The sequence below is a fragment of the Rattus rattus genome, chromosome Y (genome assembly GCF_011064425.1).
Source record: "Rattus rattus isolate New Zealand chromosome Y, Rrattus_CSIRO_v1, whole genome shotgun sequence".
NCBI classification, from domain to species: domain Eukaryota; kingdom Metazoa; phylum Chordata; class Mammalia; order Rodentia; family Muridae; genus Rattus; species Rattus rattus.
The window spans coordinates 1,925,719-1,946,577 of NC_046173.1; the positions used below are offsets into that span (position 1 = coordinate 1,925,719).

At 44.3% G+C, this 20,859-nt stretch overlaps 1 protein-coding gene across 1 annotated transcript; it reads right to left on the reverse strand.

Annotated features, from left to right (window-relative positions):
- Window positions 1-1,131: 1,131 nt before the first annotated feature.
- LOC116889593 (sex-determining region Y protein-like) lies at window positions 1,132-1,665 on the reverse strand. Its single transcript, XM_032890529.1, is given in 2 exon segments — window positions 1,132-1,206; window positions 1,209-1,665. Coding segments are annotated over 2 exon segments (513 nt in total). The 5' UTR covers window positions 1,647-1,665.
- Between the last annotated feature and the right edge of the window lie 19,194 nt (window positions 1,666-20,859).

The following is a 20,859-nucleotide window of genomic DNA, read 5'->3' on the forward strand; positions in this document are numbered from 1 at the left end:
TGTGAAGGAGAAGCGAAAAAGACAAACCCATGCACACTGGCACGCACGTGCACACGCGTGCACACACAATGACAGAAGTCATATATGATGTAGTTTTGTGTGCTGGAGAGAGAGACCCTGATAAACAGATAGATGTGTCTGATCTACAAAAAGTACTTTGCATGCTAAAGGGCACAGCCAGTGTTTTACAGCATTATGTATGTTTTTCAGAGATGAGTACTGAACACTTACAGATAGACAATGGTTTCCATGGTGATGCTGAAAGGACAGGACAGCCAGCCCAGACCTGATGGCACTGTGTTTTTGCCTGCTCAGAAATGAACTACTGTATCCTAGTCATTAGAATACTCAACCTAAGTGATAATTTACATATGTTCCCCTTGGTGGCTAAAGAACTTTAATATGCATCCAGGCATCCAGTAAAGTCCCTTGACCTTTGCATTGGAATGCCTGCAAGATCCTACTGTCTGGAGTGTAAGAAAAGAATAGATCAATGGGCTGGGAAGAATTAACAGCTGCCTCTGTTCCTGTAACACCTTCTTATCTGTGGGAAAGGGATTCAAATAGTCCTTTATTCCTATCAAACAGGAATGGAAAGAATTTTCTTGCCCAGCTGGATATTTGTAATGTGTACCCTTCTGATGTTTCCTTTAAAACTCCACCTTCCCCTCTCCCAACTCCCACTTTAGCATGTCAAGCTGTATTGGCTCTAAAGCTGTTTGCTGCCTTTGAGCTGGCAGTACAAATAAATTGATTATGAGTCTAAACCTAGTTTCTTCCATGGATTAAATGCCATAACAATGCGAGTAGTACGCTGTTAAACAAAAAGTATGTAGTAGCCCTTCTAAGCATTCTCCTTTCTTACACACTACACATCTTTACACACATTTTGGTCTCCTCCCTCCCACCCCCCAAAAAAAGGAGCAGGACCTTTATTACGACCAGAGGGAAAACAGTATCCAAACCAAGTAGGAATCTCAAGCTGTAAATTACAGCAAGCGGGAGTGTTGGCATAGGTAGGAGCAGAGGCCAGTATCATGAGATTACCTATCACAGGGCTTTGCTGAGGTGCTCCTGCTATGGTGTAGGCTCACCAGTGATATCAGCTGACAGTAAGTAGGTTAGCTGCTGCTAGTGGAACTGGTGCTGCTGCTGGTGTTGCTGCTGCAGGTGCACGTGCTGCTGCTGCTGCTGCTGCTGCTGCTGTTCTGCTGTAGTGGGTATCCAGTGGGGATGTCCACAGGCTGTAAATAAATGCTTTTCTGGCTCTTGGAGGACCGGTGTGCAGCTCTAGCCCAGTCTTGTCCGTATATGATAGTGTGTAGGTTGTTGTCCCATTGCCGCAGATTGTACAGTTTTGTTGAGGCAACTTCACGCTGCAAAGTATAACTCCTCTGTGGCACTTTAACCCTTCGATGAGGCTGATATTTATAGTTTGGGTATTTCTCTCTGTGTAGGTTCTTCAGTCTCTGCGCTTCCTGGAAAAAGGGCCTTTTTTCGGCTTCTGTAAGGCTTTTCCATTGATATCCCAGCTGCTTGCTGATCTCTGAATTCTGCATGCTGGGATTCTGTTGAGCCAACTTGCGCCTCTCTCCACGGGACCACACCATAAATGCATTCATGGGGCGCTTGACATGGCCCTCCATGCTCTCTAGACAACTGTCACCGCTCCCAAAGCTGTCCCTTCTCCAGAGATTAATATGTCCTGAGGCTGTAGGGCTGAACACTAAAAATGAAGATCTGAAATGCTGAATGTAGTGGAAGAATTAGGATTGCAACCAGGAAGTCAGAGATGGGCTGAGAGAGACAGAGATAGAGACAGAAACAGACAGACAGAGACAGACAGAGACAGAAGTCAAGATATAAAGTGTAAGGGGTAAAAGCTAGTATCCGAACTGTGTTTGTAACAAAGATTTTAGTATTTAAAGTGTGTAAGAAAATATTCATCCCTCCCCCTCAGGACCTCCCTAGTCCAGCCCAACTAATCTACTTTGAAGCCACCACACAAACCTACGTATTGTCAACCAAAACCCCTGTGGTTTGTGAATGTAGAGACTGCACTTTTACCCTCCTTAAAAACATACAACTTTCTCTTTGGTCATTTCTTCTCAACAAGCATTAAGATACAACAATGAGCATACTAAGCCGTTCTTCTTGCCCTGTAGCATACATGAGATTTATGATGGACTAACTGAGAAATAAACAAGCATGTACAAGTGGTAGAGAGGGTTAAAGATAAGTATGAAAACAATCAATTGTATCCTAGTCCAGTAAGCCAGGTGGCATGAAGAAAAAGAAACAGTCTGTCCAGGGCAATAGCCCAGTATAAAGATCTACGCCATGGGAAAAAGAAAAACAAAAAACAAAAACAGTAGTAATGCTGAGTCTTAGAATTCAAAGCTACAAAACCTAAAACTCAACATCTCAAGGAAGTTTTCTTTCTCTCTTTGTCATATACATGCATCAGAAAACTTGTTTGTACAAATTTCCTATGTAGTAATATTAACAATATTGTTATTAGGATTATTTCAATACAACCTACAGTTATTGATGGCATGTTGCAAAAGTGCATTTGAGACTCAATTATGTACAGATACACACAGACACACACACACACTCCACATGCAGGTAATCACACACAGACACTCAGACAAATACAACAGAAACACACTACTGTATTCTCTACTCTGAAAAAATGTGTCCTGAGCCTTGGTGGGCTGCAGAGAGACCCCCTCCAGAGACATTTGCCTCAGATCACTGCAGAAGACATCTGTCTGGATCTCCAGAAGTACTTCTCTCAGACAGAGAAGGCTGGAGGGAGAACACATGCAATCCTGGCTGAGCTGCCTGGTATATGAGAGTTCACAGAGCTGCTGACCTATCTGGATTTGACCACATTGTCCAGAAGATAAACAGTGTGTACAAGGGATGGTAGGGGGGACTCTTAGCACAGGCAGAGACACTTCACAGAGTGCCAGACAAACCATCTCTTAGTTCAGTGGACGGTAGATGGCCTACCAGAGGAGCCAATGTAGGTAGGTAGAGTAATGTGGGGAGCAGAAGATGCAGACCTCCAGGTCAGGGAAAAGCCATTTGCTATAGGTCCCTCCTGTGAGGCAATAGGACGGGTATTTCTCAACATCCACAGCCAAGCCTATGTCTCTCCCAGTTTGCTTCGAGGACCTACCACATATGTGTGCTTGGCCCAAGAAGGACCTACCACATATGTCTGCTTGGCCCAAGAAGGACCTACCACATATGTCTGCTTGGCCCAAGAAGGACCAACCACATATGTGTGCTTGGCCCAAGAAGGACCAACCTACCACATATGTGTGCTTGGCCCAAGAAGGACCTACCTACCACATATGTGTGCTTGGCCCAAGAAGGACCTACCTACCACATATGTCTGCTTGGCCCAAGAAGGACCTACCACATATGTCTGCTTGGCCCAAGAAGGACCTACCACATATGTCTGCTTGGCCAAGAAGGACCTACCACTTATGTCTGCTTGGCCCAAGAAGGACCTACACATATGTGTGCCTGGCCCAAGAAGGACCTACCACACATGTCTGCCTGGCCCAAGAAGGACCTACCACATATGTGTGCCTGGCCCAAGAAGGATCTACCACATATGTCTGCTTGGCCCAAGAAGGACCTACCTACCACATATGTCTGCTTGGCCCAAGAAGGACCTACCACATATGTCTGCCTGGCCCAAGAAGGACCTACCACATATGTCTGCTTGGCCCCAGAAGGACCTACCACATATGTCTGCTTGGCCCAAGAAGGACCTACCTACCACATATGGCCCAAGAAGGACCTACCACATATGTCTGCCTGGCCCAAGAAGGACCTACCACATATGTGTGCCTGGCCCAAGAAGGACCAACCTACCACATATGTCTGCTTGGCCCCAGAAGGCACAGAAAGGTTTCTCAGCTCTTGGGCAGGAAGGTACTGTCGGGTGTTCGGGAAATGCTGAGGCAAAGTCCTTTCAGGCAGAGAGTCTGAATGCCAGCTCAATTCAAGTAAGAGTAAAGGAAGCACTGTGAGTAATGCCCAGCCAGCCTTCCTCAACTGTGTGCTGGCATTTCATATTCTGTGTATATTCATGCCGGATAGGTCTTGGCCAGGCCTTGAAGAAGGACAGTAGGAAGGGGCCACATCTTCTTGAGAATCAGCAAGGGAAGATCTGGAGAAGCCCCCATGATCCTCAGACTTGACTCATCAATCTCTGCTCTGAAGCTGCTGTGTCAATACAAGGCAAGGTGGAGGGGCACCAGACACCCACGTGAGGCCCAGCAGTTTTCCTGTGTTGTGGACACAATAACAGGAAAAGCTGATACTTGTGGAGAAAGTCAGTTTGAGGGCACTGATGGGATGGAAGTTGGGGTGTTCCATAACCGTGCTGACAGTGAAGCTGCAGCTTTCCTAACACCGTGGGGATGGGCTCACTGGGTTACTCTCAGAAACCCAGACTTTACTCTTGAATCCTGTGTCTGAGTCAGTGTGTCTAGTGAGGTCACACCCCAACATTGAGAACTGCACTGAGGGTGGCACAGGGAATTCTGTCAAGGCCAACAGTCTGTGATTTCCCACATGAGGCAGGAGCAATTACTGAGTCCTCCAGGACTCTGAAGCAGGAGTTAAAGTGCCCCAAATGCCTTGTCTGGTAGCCTGTTATTGCCTGGTTGCTCTTGATGGAGGCACTGATGATCTGTGTGCTGTCTTCCTAAGAGAGTGCATGTAACCTATTAGGAGGAGGAAATACCTTTCTCTCTGACTTCCTCACTCAGCTCCAGAGAGGACCCCCCCTCCATTCTGCCAAGCCACTGCCCTTGGCTTTGGCTCTCCATCCACTGGCAAAGGCATGTTTTGGCATCTTGCCACTTTGTATCCTCAAGTACAGCCCTTCTCTACCCCTATTTCCTCACGTGGATAACACCTCATGACTACTAGTTGCTGAGGGAAGTAGCGTCACTGAATGGCATGGCAGTCCCAGTCCTGTCTCATTTCTCCAAGCACACACTGCCAGCCATCCAGATCATAGCATCCAGAGGCCCTTTTCTCCCATCGAGGGCATCAGAGGACTCCCTACCTGAGACTGCCTTCTAACTCTCCTACCAGAGACCTAAGGTAATGTGTACAGGCTGCACTTGGCCATGGATTCTTTTTGCCTGCTATTTATTCCATGGATAGCCTCTGCCGTTATGATTCTCCTCACAGGACTACACCAAAACAATATGATAATGGCTTAGAGAACCAGGTCCTTGGGTACTTTTGTTCTTCCAGCCTTCTCCAGGTGCTTTTCAATGATGTTTCTTTGTCAGGGTTAGGAGAGGGGCCCTGTCTATTTCCCCCAAGTTTACCAAGTCAAATGTAGTTATCTACTGCCTGTGTCAAACCCATCACACAGGGCAAGAGCACTGGGGGTCCTATCATCATCCACAGTCTAGCTTGTAACCTGAGTAGAATGGCCCTACTCTGACCCTGTCTTGTTGACCTGTGCGGTCCATGGGGTCAGTGACAGGTCAGACATAGAATGTCCCTCAAGGACCAAAAGTGTTTCAATTCTTCAGAACAGAGAGGACAAACAAGGCCTGGGGAAGCCAATACAACAGCCAAAGGACCTCAAGTGTTTGAGACACTCTATCCTGCATTGACATTCCTGAAGTTGCAGTGGCTAAGGCCAGGGCAAGGGAAAAGATCCAGCATTCCACGGAAATCCTCACACAGCAAATAGCAAATATACGTACTAGCCTCTCTTCCAAACCCTTGATTATTCTGGCCTGGAACCCTCTCTGTCCTGACATTAGAGGCACCTCTCCTTTTCCTGCCCAACTGCCTTCTTGGTATGGACATCAGCTATAGCTCATCTCAGAATGTACTGAGAAGCACCCTCTGAATGTCTCCTAACACCTCAGGAACAGCACTGCTGGTGTCAGATGCCACTCTCCAATAAATATCTACCTGTTGATGAGCATATCTCTCATTGTTCTTTACACTCAAAGGGCATATAGGTATATAGAAGAAAGTCAACATTATTCACATATGTGCTAACACAGATACACACACACACAAGAAAAAGAGGTAGAGAGAGTGATCAATAGATAGATGGCTAGATGGCTAGATAGATAGATAGACAGACATAGATATAGATATATAGAGAGACAGAAAGAGACAGACAGACAGAGACAGACTGAGAGAGAGAAAAACACACAAAGAAAAACAGGGGGAGAGAGACTGAGAGAGAGAGAAACAAACACACACAAACACATACAAAGAAAAACAGGAAGAGAGAGAGACAGAGACAGAGAGAGACAGGGAGACGGAGAGAGACAGAGAGAGAGAGGGAGAGAGAAAAACACACATTTGGGATGATGTCACAGGTGAGGCAGGTACAAGATAGAAGGAGGCCTGGGTTTGGATGAGAAGGAAGGACAGGCAGGAGAAAAGTTTGAAGGAAGACGAGGAGATTGGAAGGGAAAAGAAGAGACTGGACGGGGAGGGACAGAAGCTGTGACAGAACAATATGGCAGGAGATGTTAAGATTCCATGCTGTACCTTTACAGGTTGTTATGAATGTTTTTAAGGGATGGATGTGTGTTGGGCTTTGTATGTTTAGGTGGGCGATTGTATCTTATTAATTGGGCCAAAGGTTATTGTGTTGTGTGTTCTTTCATGTAGTGATTTAAGTGTAAGAAAGTGTGTGCTGGCTGTCTGGCCACCACAGAGTTGGGATGTGTGTTTCTGGCATGGAAACCTGCCTTGGGAACTAAATAGGAGGAAAGATGGCTGATGGCTCAGAGAGAGGCCATCGGTAGTGTGATATGGGTTGGAGCAGAGCAAGTGAGTGGCTTTGCTGACTGAGAGTTAAGATATCCAGCAGATACCTTGGGACACTGTGGAATAGACCTAAAGTGGGGATAAATGACCACCATACTTTTTTTATTTTTTACATTTTTACAACAACCACAGACACACACAGGCACACACACCCCAATAGTCACCTATGTAGGCTGTATATCCATCAAATACTTTAAATCCCTTATCATCAACAACTACTCCACATTCACGTGTCCTGCTTGTAGTCCCAATGTCACCTTCTATCCCATATTTGTAGGTACACACTCAGAACTGTAAGATACAGGGTGCCCTGCCAGGAATGACTCCTAAGGTGCTTTTAGGTATTGCAATGCTTATAGGAACATTCATGTAGGTGTCGAGGCTGCCCACCAGTGCCAAGCTAGCAACGGGATCAGACAAGTATGCTAGCCATTTGGTTACAATCGTCACAGGCAGGAATTAGGCAAGAGGACCCACCACAGTCCCAGGAAACCATACATTCCTGCTGGCGCCTAAGGATATAGAGACTAGGGGCTGACCAGGAAGGTATATGAAGAAGGTATCCATTTCCTGTGTCATTGCCACATCTTTGAGATCCTCATAAATTCTGAGTGACACATAGATTCATAAATTCTGTGTCTGTGACAGAATATGAAGGAGGTCATGTTAGACATTCTTGCAGGCCACTGGAGTCAGGAAATTGACATGGCCCTGACTCTGTAGGAAGCTGACTAGACGATTTCTGCTTGGTCCTAGGCCTTTGGTTGAAGGACTCTAAGAAACACCTCTCAGCTGACAGGAGCCTTCTAAGGAGCTGTCTCCTAAGAGGCTCTGCCAGAGCTTGACAAATACAGAGGCAGATGCTCTCAGCCAACCATTGAACTGAGAATGGGATCCCCAATGGAGGAGATAGAGAAAGGACTGAAGGAGCTGAAGGGGTTTACAACCCCATAACAACAACAACAGTATCAACCAATAGCCCCCCGAGGGCTCCCAGGGACTAAACCAAGATCCCAGGAGTACATAGGGATGGCTCCAGTTGCATATGTAGCAGAGGATGGCTTTGTTGGGCATCAACAGTAAGAGAGGCCCTTGTTTCCATCAAAGTTTGATGTCCCAGTGTAGGTCAATGTTGGGTGTCAGAGGTGGGACGGAGTGGGTGTGTGGGTGAAGGACCACCCTCATAGAAGCCGAGGGAGGATGGGATAGCGAGTTTCTGGAGAAATAACTGGGAAAGGGGATAACATTTAGAGTGTAAATAATATAATCCAATAAAAAGTATTTATATATAAAAAGAAAAACCTCTCATCCCTAGAGTGACTATCTTGTTTGTCAGCATGAACTGATTTCCCCTAATGTTCTATTTTTTTTAATAGTTCTCCTTTTTGACGGTGTTGAAATTATATCTGATAATTGAGCTAAATCTGCATAATTGAATAGGTAAATTATGTATAATGTCTAACCTACAAAGAAAAATAGACTGTCACTTCATTCATTTAAGGAAGAAAATATAAACAACAGGAGATAAGGTTGTTTTATTATGGAAGGTAGGTAGAGGGGAAGTAGAAACTTAGGAAGTTCTTCCTCGTATCCTCCCTTTTTTGTTTGTCTTTCTTTTTCTCCTCCTTAACCCAGGTCCTCTACATATGCTCTCTTGTCTCTCCTTGCAAAACAACCAAACAATGTGTGTGCGCATGACATTATATTCTTAATACCAGCGAAAAGGAAAACTATATTGTATCTTGTGTCTAAGCATGCTCATACATATAAAGAATAAAGGGGGCTTCAGCTCAGAGTCTCTCAATTATTGCTCCAGCACCATAGTTTTAACTGGGTTCCCACAGCTAAATTCTTTTTAGATGTGTGAACATAAATGTAATGATGACTCTGATACAAGCTGAACAAAACTAAAAGACTACATGCTAAATAAGTCATAAAGACTGGGTTATGCCTTCTACAAGGTTTGCCTGGGTGCTTGCAAGCCTAAAGGTTTTGCAGGTTGTACACAGTTAATATTAATTTGCTTCATTACACTCTGTGTGAAAAGGGATTCAGTCTTCTCTTAATAAGGAGATGTGGCAAAATGTCTTGATAAATTTTGTCTTCAGAACTCCAGTGAGACTGCCTAAAACACAGCTGGACTTGTTCACTGTTCTTATTCCTTCCAAAGGGAGGAGACAGGCAAGGTCACTGGGCTTTCAACTGTGTATCTTGTCAATCCTCCCACCTGGTTGTATGAGACTAGGCTCTAGTTATAGGAGACTGCAAGGTTTTCTGGGTATACAGGCTAAAAACTGGAAATAGGGAGGATCCCTTCAAAAAAGATATACTGAAGAAAGGCCTCAAATATTGCCTAACATTTCCCCTTGAAATTTTTCTTATAACAAATGATGTCTCTGCCTACTATTTTATATCTCATGGTAGTTAAGATGTTGTATTCAATGTCGTATACACATTAAAATCACATAAATCTCACACACACACACACACACACACACACACACACACACAGAGAAGAGTATTTTCAAATGCATAAAATTAATTATGGGTGTCTCCCACTCTGTCTACTGCCTCCACCTTCTTAGTTCTTGTTAACCTAGCACCTACAACAAAAACTCAACACTTAAATATCCATATAAGGTAATCTTCTCTTGTACAACATGCCATGTATACATTCCCATAATTATCATAGTCAACACATGTTAACAAAATATGACTGAAAGATGTATGTCTAATCCCTTATATCTTTGTTAACTTTGTTAAGCTTTATCTATTTAGAGTCCCTGAGTCACATAAAAAGCCTTGGTAGTTTGTAGAAGGATTCATAGAAAGAAATGGGGTTCCTACTCTCTCCCTATACTGTAATCTATAGTCTAAAGTTTATTTTGATTGTAAAAGAGCTTCAATTCAAAATGATAATTTCTAAGACTCAATAAAGATAAAATTATAAAGATCTAGTGTCCTGAGCATTAGTTATTGTAAGCTCTTAAAGACATTTAAGCCATACAAATTCATGGTCAGTCTCCTTATAAACGATCAAGTTCTTTCATGTACTCAGAACTGTGATTATAGTCAAGCTAATGCAGATCTATTTCTTTTACAGAGACAAGCTTGGCAGGAGGGACAAACTACATCTCTCATCTGTATATGTTGTCAAAGTTAAGCCCGAATCAAGTATCTCGAAACAAGTAAACTTACTCTCTTTAATGTAAAATAATATTCAAAATTGGAATACTAGAAGCAAAAACAGAACTATTTTTATGAAAAAATAAATGCTTGGGTAAAATAGGTTTCATTTATAATACACTTGCATAGCAGGATTTCCGTAGGCCTAAGTAGGTCCATTGTATGGAAGACAAGAGTAAGTCCCAGGCTAGCTTTGTTGCAGGAGAAATATGCATAGGAAAATAGGATGTCAAAAGGCCGATGGTGCTGTCTTTGTCTGTTCAGGCCTGACCAGCTCTGACTGTTGTAGACCTGACCAGCTCCTGCCTCATGGAGGATCTTCCAGTCTCACAAGCTTCCTTTATTTCCCAAAGAACAGAGAGTGAAAAATCAACTACTCTGGCCTCACTGTCTCCTACACTGACATGTGAGGATGCTATAAACAGTGGAACCTGGAAAGTAAGCCTATCACTGGACTGGTATGGGACCTGCGTGCTAGTTCAATTGACCATGCCCTCTGCTATGCCTTTCAAGTCTTCATTTTAACAGGAGCTAATTTCATGGTCCACACATAACCACAAATGATCCATGACTAAAGGGGGCTGCCAAGTTCTCTGCCATCAAACTCATAGTTTAGGGCGATGATTCTGTGTACTGAAGTGGTGCCTTTGGAAACTTAGCTAGACAATTTTGTAAACATAACTCAGAATGGGGTTCTATTTGTCTTGTAAATTGCCGATTAGATGCCGAATTCCATGGAGTTTTTTTTTAAAAAACCGCTTCCAGGTGGTCTTTCTTTATCTGGGAGTCCTGATGTAGCAAACTGCTCATTACAGTTGTTTTTTCCTACAAAACTCTGGTACATCCTCCAGCCAGTTGTACAATGGCATTTTAGGTTACTAAACAAAAGTTATTTTGGACTGTCTCTTAATGTTCCCTACAAAGTTGTACAGTTATTACCTCCTGACTTTTGTCCTGGATCTTTGCCATCTGTTGAGTTTTATTGTGACCCCTTGAATGGACCCTGTCACCGTTGTGTCCTGCTATTTTTCTTGTTGGACCTGACAACCTAGGACCTGAAAGAATGTGATTGACTATGCTGTAATAGTGTACCCACCCTTACTTTAGTTTCTGTGTACTTGTATACATGAAGGTACTTTTGTACACGGATGTGACAAAGAAAGCGGTGACCCAAGGACAGTTGTTTGAACTGAGAAAAGCATGTAAATAAACACCAGTGAGAACATACGAAATATTAACAAGAGCAGCGATTTCCCAGATCTCGGTCAGGACAGACCAAGTTAAACACAACTGCCTGGCATGTAGTGTAGATTATATCTGGGAAAGCATGAAAGCAAAGCAGAAGGCCAAGTCTCGATTCAGGTACACTGACCAGATTGGAACCTATAGCTGTGGACTGACATCCAACAAGAATAAAACATGCCTTATGAATTGAATGAAAATGTTTGTCACAGGAGGCACAAAATCACATCCATAACAATCTAGGGGACAAAATGGACATGAGGGGGAAAAAATAAGGTCCTCTGCCCTTTTCCGGTATCATCTCTCACAGTCCCCAAGGCATTGCTCACATTGGATCATTCTTTCAATGTTTCAACAGACACTATTTTAGGGTGCAACAGCTGCTGCCCTTTCTACACAGTCCCTTTTGTCAGCTCAAAAAGGAATCTGCATGCTAAACTCCTAAAGGCAATTCTGGCAACCTCTGACTCCTGGATCCACCTCTTCACTCTTTTGGCCACACTGAGCACTGTTTTCAGGTCTCAGAGCTAAAACAGGTGAACTATATCCTTTTAATGTCTCTGCTTCACCAGGTCTCAAAAACCTTAGAGAAATTTCTAGCCCTTCAGAACCATGGCTGCTGCAATATCTACCCCAAGACTAGATCTGACTACTGCTAAAGAGAGGATCGGTGCCCTCTTCATCCAACACTGCTGCTCATGCACCAACAAACCCTAACTGGTTTGAAAGGTGGTTGAAACACACAAGGACAGACAAAAATTCAACCACAAGCCTCCTTTTATGCATGGGCCATGAGTTCTCTCTCAGTCTGGCTCTTTCCCTGGATCACTCCTTTCCTCATTATCATCTGCATTTTCACATTTTTACATGGTCTTCACCCTACTGAAATTCACCTCATACCCAAAGAAACACTCCATGTAAGCTCTCCCTGTGGATCTCACCAGCACGAGGCATTAAGAGGCACCCACGTATGAGCAATTGAGCTCCAAGAGGTACAAGACAGCCAAAAGAAGACCTGACTTTGGTACAGCAAAGTATATAGTCACCCTACTGAACCAAATAGATTGCCTGGCTGCAGTGTTCCTCCGAAAATGCAATGCATTAGACATAATGATTGCCGAAAAGGAAGGTGCCTCTGCCTTCCTAGAGGAAGGATGCTGGCTTTCTGTGACTGATCTGGCCAAGTACCAGAGAAAGCTAAGCCATCACTGAACAGAATTAAAAACAGAAAAGGGGCAGACAGCATTTACCTGACTGCTAAGTGATGGTTTTGCTTCCTAGTCAGGTACTAACATTATGATTTGTGCTAACTTCACTCTTTGTTTCCGGTCTTTTCTGCTGTCTCACCAAGTTTCTCCAATGTAGACTACAAGCTTGCACTGCTCAGAGGGTCACAGAGTTCTTTATGGTCCAAACCTCACAGTCCCTGCCTATCCTACCTGGAAGGGTCTCAGCATGGCTCCTTCCACCATTCAGAACATACCCATCTCCTTGACTCCTCTAGATGGATGATGTCCCATCCCCACTTGCCACGCAGCCTTCCCACTCACATGAAACTATGGCCCCTCTCCCATCTTCTTTTTACCCTTCCAGAATTGGGCTATGTTGGATAATGATAATAGCCTCAGGTCATGAGGAATCAAGTCAAGATGTAAGGGTCAACAACCCTCAGTCAAAAAGAGTGACTTAGGTCCATCCTGCCTGGTCATTTCTGTCCACCTGCAGAAACAATATGTCTGGGCATCAAAAGCAACCTACACAGATTACACTCAAATCACACACACACACACACACACACACACACACACACACACACACACACACACAGAGTACACAGAAGCTGGAAGTCCCTGGTAGCTACCCAAGTATGTGTTTATGTATAAAAATATTTGTCCTTCACCCCACTAAGTGCTCTCAACGTTCATCCCAGGAAAAGGTTGACGCCACTCACTATTGCAACAAAACAGTCTCAGCCTGTTGAGATGGAGTCATTCTGCCTCTCTGCCTTACTTTTCTTACACTCAGGATGGTACAACAAGCACCCTTAAATGTATCTCTGAGTGCCATCTGTCCAGTTCTTCTCCCCTTTAAGCCATCAAAATACAAAAGTACACAGGGTAACAATGTTGTGCTCTCTGCCATGTGCACTTACATCTCTGTTGGGAATAAAACAGTAACAAATTCAGAGACTGATGAAAGAAAAAGTCATTCTCAGCACCGAGTTCTGCAGAAAGGGAATGTGTACACACTGTCATGGAGAACAGGGGCAAAAAGTCTCTGGAACATTGATTTAGGGGCAAGAGAGTGGGTTTTACAGTCCTCCCATGGGGAGAAATGTCTGCCCCCTCTCTGTGTCTGTATGGTGGAACCAAACTTCACATCTCATTGGCCAAGTACACATGCCTCATCCAATAAACAATCTTGGGCTAGAGGTTGCTTCCCCCTTTCCTGATGTTCTCCTGTAAAATGTGTAACAGAGTGCTGAGTCCAACATGTGCCAGACACCAGCTAAGAGAGAGAAGAGGAGGCCTAGCATAAACCAGTGAGGCCTATGAGCACCAGTGAGGCAAGTTCTCACTATGCACTTAGGCTGGCCTCAGACTCACTGTGTGACTCATACTGGCCACAATCAGTATGCGTTTTAGGTGATTGTGGGGTCAATGTTAGGAAAGAAGCTGTGTTTCCTGTGCAGAGATTGGAATGTGACAGGTCCAGAGGCTACTTACCTTATCTTGGGCTACGTCTAGTTTACTGAAAGAACCATTCCTTGCCTATCTGTGTACCCATACCTCCAGGAGTCTTCAGGGAGCCAGTGAATTAAAACTTGATAACTACTATTTGGCCTGAACAGAAGGGAAAACTAGGTTTGGATTCCAAGTGTGACACTGAAGCAATAGATGACCATGGGCCTCCACGTTAACCCAAGAAGTACTTAAACTTGGACACCAACTATGTACGCTGTGCAAGCTCTTCACTTTATAAAAAGTATATAAAACCACGTGGTTTCACACTACTTCTCAAGGGCCTGTTAAGTTTGAATTGGAGGCAGGGTCTTGCTATGAATTCCAGGCTAGTCTTAGCCTTCCTCCCCTCCTCTGCCTCACAAGTGCCGAGATAAACATTGGTGCGGATGCCAGTTCTTTGGTGAAAGTGTAGTCAGGTGCTCAAAATCCATAACTAGCTTTTGTTATATGGTTATGTAGCACACATTTGCTTTTTTAAAATCATTCATTTGTTCCCTGTCACAATGTCAGGGGGTCAGCCTGTCTAAATAAAGGATATCAGATGACACTTGACATTCAAAAGAAAAAATCATTCATTTGGGCTCAGCCATTGCAGTTGAAAAACCTGGAGAATAGATCTTTGCGTCTGTTGGTTTGTTGGTTTGGTGTTTTATAGCTTGTTTGCTTTTTGACTTTGTGTGTTTTGCTTCTCTATGCAAGTCCATGATATACTTTGGGGACTGTTGTCACCTGCTGACAGTGTTATAATCACAAACCTAAGTTCATTTACTCCTTGTCAGCTAGAAAGGGCAAACAACCAGGGCAGTTGTTGGAGAAAGAAAAAGTTTTATTTAGAAGACTACTAAGAAGGCAGAGAGGCAGACAGTATCACAACAAAGACTGTGTTCTTTTAGAGTAGCAGGACTTTTTAAAAACCTTTAGTCAAGTGCTTTATTGCCTGGCTGTGCATGGTTGGGGCATATGTCTTCGGTGCCAGCGTAAGCCAGCAGAGAGTGTTGGGTCCCCTGGAGCTCGAATTCCTACAGGCATTTGTATGCCAAACTCCTGTGTCAGAACACGAGTCACTCTTAACCACGAAGCCATCTCTCAAGTCCCTGGGTCATAGGGTTAACCCATTAGGTGGCTTTTGTCAGACTCACCAGTTGCAGCAAAGCCAGTGGAAAACTTCTAGACTGCACTCTGCCTTCCAAGGATCAGAGATCCACTGTGGAATGGTAGGGGTGGAAAAGACAGAATATGAGAGCCGGAGGATGTGGATGGCTACAGGTCAATGGTATTCCTTCTCATACAGCAGGGCAGCTGCACATATGAACTCACAGAGGTTCTGAAGTCATGCAGAGGACTATTGCAATAGTTACAAGTACACATGTGACATCTGAAGCCACACTAAATTCCAGTGTCTTCCTTATCCTTGTATTGTCATGAAGTACCCCATGAACAAGGTACCTCAAGAAGCTAAGATTGATTCACTGGGAGCTCACAGTACCAGAGGGCTAGCGTCCTTGACTATGATGGAGATAGGCTGGCAGGCAGGCACACAGAATTGTGCTCAGAGCATTTAACAACTGTCCAGAGCCAAGTGCAGCTGGCAGTCTCTGGCTATTGTCAGGGTCCAGCCTCAATTCTGAATGACAGTTCTCAACTGGAAGCAGAGGAAAAAGTATAAAAGACTACTTTGGGGTACAAACTGACCGGCAATTTTTCAATGCTTAAAGTTTCTTCAATTTCTTCTTCTTCGTTGTCTTCGTCGTCTTCCTTCCTCCTCCTCCTCCTCCTCCTCTTCCTCTTCTTCCTTTCATTCTCCTTCTCCTCCTCCATCTCTCTGTCTCTCTCTGTGTCTCTCTCTCTCACACACACACACCAACACACACACCAACACACACACCAACACACACACACACACACACACACACACACACACCTGCAGCTTGAGGCTGCACAGTCTGCACTTTCTTGTGTGCTCTCCTTTTCTCCTCTGTGCTTTTCTTTTCTCAAACTCACACACACATACACAGATATCTTAATTCCTCTTTCACTCTCACACACACTCGTCATACACACCTCACACATATCTCACACACATCACATGCACTTTCCTTTCTCTCTCACACACACATTCTTCATACACACCTCACATTCTCTCTTCTTTCACTCTTCACACTCTCTCTTCACTCACGCTTAGCTCCACATGCTCCTCTCGTTCTCTCTCGCCTTTTTCTTGCCCCACTATTTTAATGTTACTCCAAAAGCAGGTTTAAAGAAAAGACATTGCACAATCATTGCCAAATCAAATTCAAAAGAATAACCACATTGAACAAAGAATTAAGAATTACAGTTGTTCCCCAAAGTTTCAAGCTTTCCCTATTCTCAGGCCTGTGGCCAAAATAATAACAATTGCAAACTTCTCATTATTGAAACTTTAACTTTCGACTTATTATACTTCAGATCTCAGAGCTCGGAGCTCAGCTTGTTGCATTTTCCTGGGAAGCTCTAATGATAAATGACATAGGCAAAACTGCCAGGCAGTAGTCAGAAAGAATCAAGTTAACCCTTAACTCAGTAGTTGTGCTAGATTTCTGCTCCTTTATATTGCACACAATGACACTCTCATAAGAGTCCGATTATTTTGACTTAGTATTTTTTTTTTTGGTTCTTTTTTTTCAGAGTTGGGGACCGAACCTAGGGCCTTGTGCTTCCTAGGCAAGCGCACTGCCACTGAGCTAAGTCCCCAACCTAGACTTAGTTTTTTTTACTAGTATGTAATTTTACGTATTCTATGCTTCCTTATCTAGGATCCACTGTTAAATGTTATATAAAACGTTTTTCGTTACTTCAATAACTTTTTTCCTTTCTTGGAGTCGCAATGTTGGCTCTAATTCACTTTCTAATAAATCCTTTAAAGTTTCTTTGCAAGTCAAGCATTAATCGGAACTATTATTGTGCAGTTATTACATCGATTCCAAGATGAGAACACACAGCATGCACCTGGGCCATTAGGACTGTGCTGTGCTGTGCTGTGCCCTTATCTTTCAATTTCCAATTGCTTAAGAATCATTGCATCAGGGAACATCTAGTTACACAAAATTCACCAGAGCAGAAGGAGAAAGAAGTAGGAAGGTCAGATGTAATGGAATAATTATGCACACCAAGGCCAACTGCAAAGCAGCCACGCACAAATGAAAGCTACACAGCTGTTGTGCAGGACTAAGTTTAGGAGAAATGGGAACAACTGGTTTTTTACAAAGAGCTGCTTCAGGTTACTGAGATGTCTCCATCCCAGCCTACTGCAGGCAGCCTTTTATTTCAGATGGTCAGTCCCCTGGAGTGATGTGTGTTCTGCTTCTCAGGGTCTCAGATGCCACCCTTTTTAAGTGGTGGTCATTGTCATGGTATGCTGTGAAAAAAATGTTATACATAGAGAGCTGTTCAGAACAAACAAAACCTAACTGTCCAGCACCACCATATCATCTGCATGCAAACTCAGGCTGTCACCTGTCTAATCACCAGAGCATCCAAAGTCTCACTGTGGAAAGACTAGAGCTTCAGACAGTCCAAACCTCATATCACCCATGTAAAAGTCCACACAAGTGACTGTTAAGACTTGTTACTGTCCCCCAACCCCACACATTTAGAAGAGAAGGGGAGAAGGATTAGGGTAGGGAGTGACCTGGAGAAGGGTAGTGATGGAAAGTGAATGAGTAAAAGGTAAACAAACAAACAAACAAAAAAGCTCATACCCAGGTCTAGCTATGCAGAGGACCCATCTGTAGAGTTTCTGGTTCCCACAGCTTTAGACTTCACAGTGCCTATAATGCCCAGTGCTCACAGCTTCTGACTATGTAAGACAGTGAATGAAACTCCACAGATTTGAAAGTAAATGACTGGCCAGAGACCACAGAGTCTGTCAATTCTAAATCCACCACTATTAACTGTCTCAGTTCACAACTTCCACCTCCCCTCACAAGTGCAGTGCTTCATCTTCCAGTCTCACAGCTTGTCACTGTTGAGAGACCACAGCATTTAACTGCCCAAAGCCCATAGCTTCCAAGTATACAGAACCCCTCACTCTCTTACTATGCAAGGTCAACAGCTTCTACCTTTATAGACAGTCCGTGTGACTTTAGGTCCCAGAGTATCTGACTGCCCACTGTCCACAGGATCTAGCTTCCAGGAATATGCATGGTCAATGGCCCAGCGTGAGCAATGATTTCTGACAGTGTATCACCCACAGCCTTTGGCCAGCTAGAGTTAATATGTGCATACAGTCTGCTGTCCAAGTTTTCAGAGCCCAAGGGTCTGACAGCCCACAGCCCAAATCTTATGACTGTCTGTAATCTGGACCTTTTGATAGCCACCAGCACAAAGTGACTAAATGATGTCCATTCCTCACATCGTCCATATGTCACGCATCATGTCACGGTCAGAGCCAACCTGGTGTGACTGCCCACAAGCCTACAGATTAGGGGGAAAGGGCAATCATTGTCCAGATCTCTCAATGACTGACAACCCCAAATTTCTAAATCTACACTGTCCAGAATCTACAGTAACTGATGTTCCTGAGGATCCTGAACAGTTGTGGGACATTCCATCCTGCAGGGAAGCAGAGTGATAAGACAACTCTATTCCAGCTCGCAGGGAAGCTCCATAAGCAGAGATAAAACCACTCAAAAGAGCTCAGCAAGCATCTGAAACTGACTAGATTGAGTAGGTCCCTCCCCCCAGTGCAAAGAAGCCAAGCCTCAAAGAAAACTCTTGAGAGAAGAGCAGTTGCCCAGAAGAAGCAAACACAAGCTGAGTCACCTGGAAGAGGTTTAGACCAGCAATCGCTTGAAAAGGACATTCTCTACCCTGCAGTCTGTGCTCCACGTTCCCAGCTTTGTGAGCTGTCACCCACACTGGGGGTTGGCTTGAATGGAAGCTGTGTTTGAGTCACTTCTGCTGCCGTAAGTAACCCCAATTAAACTCATTGGTCCACCAAGTCGGACTGTCCTAATATGTGCACTTTGGTCTGTCATGAACTCCCAACCTGGGGTGCTCAAACCTGTGTTCCCTGACCCCACGAGCAGTCTTGTCACATAACAGGAGCACAGGCAAGAGACAGCTCTTTGAAACTAGCAGACCTCATGGAGTATCCGCTATCAAAGCTCTCAGCTTCTGGATGACTCTTGTCCTCCAGAGTCCACGGAATCTGACAAAGAAGTGTTCACAGCAGTTGATTATCCAGTTCCCACAGCATTGATCAGAATCTCATAGAAGGAGACTGTGCAGGGCACACATTGTTCAACTGTTGAGAAGTCTCAACACTCCTGCATGTAGTGCCTAGAGCATTCAATTCTATATGACTCAGAGCACCGAAGTGTCCAGAAGACATGATGCATGGATTTGCATGGTGCATACATCAGCAGGCGGTGACATTCTATATTTCAGGCTCTGTAGAACACAGAGCACCTCTATATTCAGATACAACAATATTTGACATCTACAGAATGAACTGGCTGGCTGTTTAGGCCCGCTCCTTTAGGCCGTAATCAATCCTCAGCATCCAGAGGTACATAGCCCATGTTATCCAATTAACCAGAGATGAAGGACACAAACTGATTCTAGAAGGGTCACAATACCGGCCTGCCCAGAGCTACCATAGTCTAACATTAATCTGTCATTAAAACAACATCCTCACTTTCTCATGCCTACACCTGACTTCAGAGTCCGGCTGCTGCATGTTCAGTGCATGTTCAAGAAGAATACCTTTCTAAAGTCCATAGCCCATGACCCACTCTCCAGATTGCATCCTATACTGATATAAAGAGTTACAGTATTAAACTGTGCAGGAGGAGGAAGTAAGTGGCCAAATAAGGAAATAGTCCCTTGGTGGCTTGCTTTGGGAATGTAACCTAGTGATTTGTAGCAAGGCAGAGGGAATGGGGAGTAGGGTAAGTCTGGCCAGATTCCCTTCAGTATCTGTCTCCAAGAACTGTGGCTTTAAACTGTCCAGGGCACTTAGCTTCAAACTTCCCAGGTACTTACATTCTGTCTAGAACCCTCAGCACTCAACTGTCCCAACCCCACAGCATCTCTACTCAGCATAGCCCACACGTTCCCCTTTCCAGAGTATAGAGTATCTGAAGGTCCAGAGCCTAGCCTCTGACATCCTAAATCTCACTCCTTCTGGTTGTCCTAGGCTGACAGCATCTGGTGGTCCAGAGGAAACAGCATCTTTCTTTCTGGAGCCCACCATGTCTAAATCAGTAAGACTGTCAGACTGTAACAAGTCTGAACAACTAAGTGTGAGGTCAGAGTATGTGACATTCAAGAACCCCAGCTTGCTTGTCTGCTTGTTTTTTCCTTCCTTCCTTCCTTCCTTCCTTCCTTGCATTTCTTTTCCTTTCTTCCCCCTCTCTCCCTCCCTCTCTTTTCCACCCTCCCTTCCACCCTCCTCTCTGTCTCTCTGTCTCTCTCTGTCTGTCTCTCTCTGTCTGTCTGTCTCTCTCTCTCTCTCTGTCTCTCTCTGTCTCTCTCTCTCTCCTAAATCTAGAGCCAGTAATGGTGGTTAAGAGCACACAGCTTATGACTTTTTTTTTTTTTTTTTGGTTCTTTTTTTCAGAGCTGGGGACCGAACCCAGGCCTTGTGCTTCCTAGGTAAGCGCTCTACCACTGAGCTAAATCCCCAGCCCCAGCTTATGACTTTTAAGAGCTGACAAATGAGTTCTATAAAACACAGTGATTCTGCAGACTACATAGCTTCAGTTTCCTGGCCTCTACCTCATCTTCCTGCTCACCGACCATTGTGTCCCACAGCTCACAGCTTCAGATATTCTGCAGGTCAGAGTTAATTACTATTTAG